The following is a 4820-nucleotide window of genomic DNA, read 5'->3' on the forward strand; positions in this document are numbered from 1 at the left end:
CCCCGCGGCACTCACGGCCCGTGTTGTCGAAGAGGACCTTGTCGTTGAGGCCCAGGCGCAGCTCCGGCATGCCCGACAGGAAGACGCGCATCTTGATGGAGCCCACGATCTCGCTGCGCAGCACGTTGCCATTGGCGCTGACCTGCGTGGGGTGCAGGCTGCTCTCGGGCCCTGCTGCTGGCCTCCCACACCCTGCCCTGTCCGGGGGTGGGATGGAAGCCAGGGTCTTCCCATGGAGCTGCACCCCAGCTCTTTATTTTGTGCAGGCAGGGCTGGAAATGGGGATCCTCCTGCCTCAGCCTCTCAGAGCGCCGGGCTGGCCCTCCATGCCTGCTGTCCTTAGCCCTGAGCAGGGGCCACCCCTCCACTGCAGACCCTGGCCTGGCCCCACACTCGCCCCCTGCCCCCACATCATCTGCCCCGTGTGCTTCTGCCGTCCCATCACCCCTGGGGCTGCCCTCGCCCTGGGCTTGTGGGCGTCCAGGCTGCTGGGTCTCAAAAGCTGTACCCCAAAGTGAGAGCAACACCAGCCAGGCTCAGGCTTGGGCTCACTGCGCCATGCGCTGCGCTGTGCGGGCGTCTGCAGGCCAGGGACGCCGGGCCGCTGTAACCCTGTGCCGTATGGAGCAGGGGCCACAGCACAGGGCAGCGGTGCCAGGGAGCAGAGCCTGCCTCACACGGCGGGGATGAGCCCCAGCGGTGCTTGCAGCTTCTGCCACCGGGAGCCTGTCCGCTCTGCCTTCTCCCTGCTGTGCCTGTGCCTGTGCCTGGCCTCCCTCCACAGCCCTGTCCCTGGAGCTCAAGCCTGCCTGCCGGGTCAGAGCCACCCGGCTGAGCTTCGCAGCAGAGTCCCAAAGACCTGGCCAGGGGTCGGCCCAGGCCCAGAGGCTCCGCAGTCCGCCCCAGGGCTGCCTGACGGTGCCCAGAGGGCTTCCCAGCCAGGCAGGTACAGCACACGGCCCAGGCCAGCAGCAGCGCCAGCGAGGACGAGCAGCGCGAGCACTGGGGACGGCCACCGGCCCAGCCAGCCGCGTCACACTCTGAGACCCTGATGCCTGGACGGCCAGGGCTGTGACCCCAGCCCCCAGAGCAGTGGCTCCCACGAGCCCTTGGAGACCCAGCTTCTCCTCCCTGTGCACATGCACGGCCACCATCTCAAGGTTTGTGGGACGGGACAGACATGGACACTGACCCAAAACCACATGCAAGAGTGTGCGATGCATGTGCAGACAGAAGCCTCAGCAGAGCGACACTGAGAGACACAATCGTAAAATCAGCTGGGGCCAGATGGGCTCCACAGCTGTGTGGAGACAACACGGAAGGGGCCAGTGGACTGGGGAACCCGAAGGCAGATCCACAGAGAACATCCAGCCTGAGCTGGGTGTGGTGTGCCCCAGTGATCCCAGCACTGTGGGAGGCCGAGGCAGGAGGGTTCCAAGTGGGAGACCAGCCTGGGTCACGTAGCAGTTTAGTGAGACCCTGCCTCAGAAAGCGTTGGCGATGCAGTTCATTGTAAAGGACTGAATAAAAGAGAAAGAAAAAATAAAAGAAACTATCCACTCTGTTTCACGGAGAGAAAACATGGTACAGAATGAACAGAGGTTTGGAGGCCTAGGGCTGACGAGGTTTGTGTGACGCTGGCATTCAGAAGGGAGGGAGAGTGAGCAGTTGGCGCCCAGAGGGAAGCGGGGCGGGGACTGCACATCTGCAGACCCAGGGCTGGGCCGCAGAGCAGGACGCAGTACCAGAGTGCAGCCTGGGAGGGGCAGGACGTGGAGGCAGGAAATGCAGACCGACCCAAAGCAGCGGGCTACGGCGGGATGGTTTCCGAACCAGCGCGACAGCTCGGATGGGACCGGAGGCGTGAAGGCGAGACCTCGCAGCCTGGCAGCCGTGGTGAGGACCCAGACAGGACCGTGGGGACTGGCACGGGCTGCAGACAGGTCCTGCTGCTGCGCAGGGCGCCAGGGTGGGGGCGGAGCCGGCCTCAGGCTGCCTCCTGGGGCCGGGACCTGGCCGACTCCCTGCCCAGACAGCGTGGGGCTGCAGGAAACTGACAAAGGGACAGCAGGAAATCAAGTGTCCTGTGCCTTCCCCTCTTCTGCAGTACAGGGACTGAACCCAGGGTCTTGCTAAGTCACTAAGTTGCCCGGGCTGGACTCTAGCTGCGGTCTTCCTGCCTCAGCCTCCTGAGCACTGTGATGCCAGCGTGTGACAGTCTGCGGGCTGCCTCCCTGCTACAGAGCGCACGGCCACAGAGCACCCCTGCGTGGGAACATCTGGTGCGGCTTCAGGTGGGACGGACGGACGGACGGACTGCTCAGGAAAACCCCAGAGCCCGCGTCTCCAGAGGGCTGCGTCCCTGGGAGGAAGTGAGCAGCGGGAAGGACTGAGCGTGGAACGCACCGCCCGCACCCAGGGGCACAGCGGGAGACGCGTAGGTTGGCTGGCGGCGCAGAAGCAGCAGGGACAGACGCTGAGCCTCCTCAAGGCCCTCCACGCCTGTGGCCACCAAGCGAGGGAGGGAAGGTGGGAGGCGGGGAGGCAGGCTGGCCGGGTCCTCTGAGCGTGTCTCCCGGGACAGAAAGGAGGCCGCTGCAGACTGGACGCTAGGCGAGCAGCAGCCACACTGGGTCCAGGCTACACAAGAAAGGCTTCCGAGCCCTGCCCACAGCTCCGGGGAGCAGTTGGCCATGGGGGATGCCCAAGAGATGGCAGCAGAGGGCAGTGAGACTCAGCAGCAGCCAGAAAACCAAGGATGCCCAAAGCTGACTCTGCCGGATGTGGTGGCGCACACCTGCCATCCCAGCACGCGGGAGGCTGAGGCAGGAGGATGGCAAGTTCCAAGCCAGCAATTTAGCAAGACCCTGTGTAAAGCAAAGGCCTTGGGTTGGACCCCCAGTACTACAAAAGAAAAAAATGCAATGTGGGGCTGAGGACGTACAGTGGAGCACACGCCTAGCCTGACTGAAGCCTGGGGTTGGACCCCAGCCCTGCAAAACTGGCCAGTCAACCATCCTGGAGCTTAAAATTTGCTGGGGAATTTTAACAGCATTTAAAGATTTAGGCTAGGTGCGGTGGTGCAGAACTGTAACTGAGCACTCAGGAGGCTGAGGCAGGAGGATCTCGGGAGTTGGAGGCCTGGACTGCATAGTGAGACTGCGTCTCACCTAAAAACAAAAAAACAAAACACAAAAAAGATTTAACCCCTATTCTATAGAGTCTGTTTGTTTCAAAAAGCCAAAAGGGCCAAGGATTTAGCTCAGTGGTTCTGCTGTCTGCCTTGAAAGCGCTAGGACCTGAGTTCGATCCCCGGTACCAAATAAAAAACAAAACAAAACAAAAAGCAAAAAAAAAAAAAAGAGGGAACACTTCTTAGCTCATTTCCTACGGACACCAATGCCCCGAAACCAATAGCAGACGGCAGTGTCAAGGCCACAGGTCCCTGCAGAAACTGCAAGTGATACACGCAGGACCCACGCCAAGGCCACTGCTGCTGGGGGCCAGAGGCGGGGCCGGAAGCCACCCAGCAGCACAGACAGAGGCGGGCCTGTGGTGGTTCTGTGGCGCACCGGGTCCCGGGCCATGCCAGATGGGCCCTCCCTCCCTGGCAGGGCTCGCAGAGATGCAGGGGCGCCCAGCTCCTCTGGAAACCACAGTCTCACAAACCTCAGCCCAGGGCCACCACGCGCGCTCTGGGAACCAAACAGCTGCCTGGTGCCGACCCTAACACTCACACAGGGCCCGGCTCCAAGAGGCGGCTCCTGGGGTGGGGACAGCTACAGGCCAGAACCGGGCCACACCCACGTTCAGGGTTGTGTTTCAGCAGAAGCGCCACTGTCCTCGGAAAATGGTGTGGGGAACAACTGCCAAGATTATTTTACACGCAAAACAACTTGGATAGAAACCTCACACCCTGTATAAAGTTTAATTCAAAATTGGCCACAGAGGGTTGGGGCTTCAGCTCAGTGGCACCACACCTGCCTCACATGTACAAGGTCCCGAGTTTGATCCCCGGTACTGAAAAAACCCTAAAAGAAAACACAATTGGCCATCCATCCAAGCACAGAAAACAGAACTTTCTGAACGCACAGGAGGAAGAGCACCTGGCACCAAAGAGCACGATCGACAACGAGAGCAGTGACGGCTGCATCTCATCCAAGTTGGGGATGTTTGCTCTAGGCCTGGGATGTAGCTCAGTGGCACGGTGCCTGCCTCCCAAGCGCAAGGTCCTGAGTTCGCTCCCTGGTTCCTATATGTTCTATATACGGCACGTCTGCCCTACCAAAGGCGCCGCTCCCAGCCTCGCGGGAACTCACAGGCGCAAGGTGAGCCGGTCTCAGAGTGCAACAGGCCTGGGGCGGGCCGTGCTGAGCGCCTAGCAGGTGCAGCGTCTGCGCCCGTCGTCCCAGCACTCCGGAGGCTGAGGCAGGCGCATCACTGTGCTCGAGGCCAGCCCAGGATACATAGTGCGTTCAAAGCCAGCCTGAACTATGTACAGGTGAGACCCTGCCTCAAAAGACAAAACTTGAGAATGAAAAGACGAACTTGCAAGTCACATATCTGACAAAGATTCATGTCAGCAATATATAAAGAGCTTTCAACACTCAATGGAATGGAACCAGATGGCCCAGTTTAGAAATGCTTGAAACACAGGGCCCTGAGGCCCCAGGAGCTACGAGGAGAAGCCCGAGCACAGATGCTCCACGTCAGGCCCAGCGCGGGGCCACCCACGGTCCACAGGGCGAGGTGCGGTGGGTTCTCCAGGTCCCACTCGCGCACTGCCAGGGTGGCACGGGCGCTCGCGGACACAGCCACCC

General features: G+C 61.1%; 1 protein-coding gene across 1 annotated transcript in view; it reads right to left on the reverse strand.

Annotated features, from left to right (window-relative positions):
• The window catches only part of Ap1m1 (adaptor related protein complex 1 subunit mu 1), an 11851-nt gene that overhangs the window by 1073 nt on the left and 5958 nt on the right, over positions 1 to 4820 (reverse strand). The window contains exon 6 of the mRNA XM_033759504.1: positions 16 to 142. Within this exon, the coding sequence (XP_033615395.1) occupies positions 16 to 142 (127 nt within the window). The remainder of the gene's footprint in view (positions 1 to 15; positions 143 to 4820) is intronic.

This window comes from Fukomys damarensis, unplaced genomic scaffold, assembly GCF_012274545.1.
Source record: "Fukomys damarensis isolate Sample0158 unplaced genomic scaffold, DMR_v1.0_HiC HiC_scaffold_37, whole genome shotgun sequence".
Taxonomy (NCBI): Eukaryota; Metazoa; Chordata; class Mammalia; order Rodentia; family Bathyergidae; genus Fukomys; species Fukomys damarensis.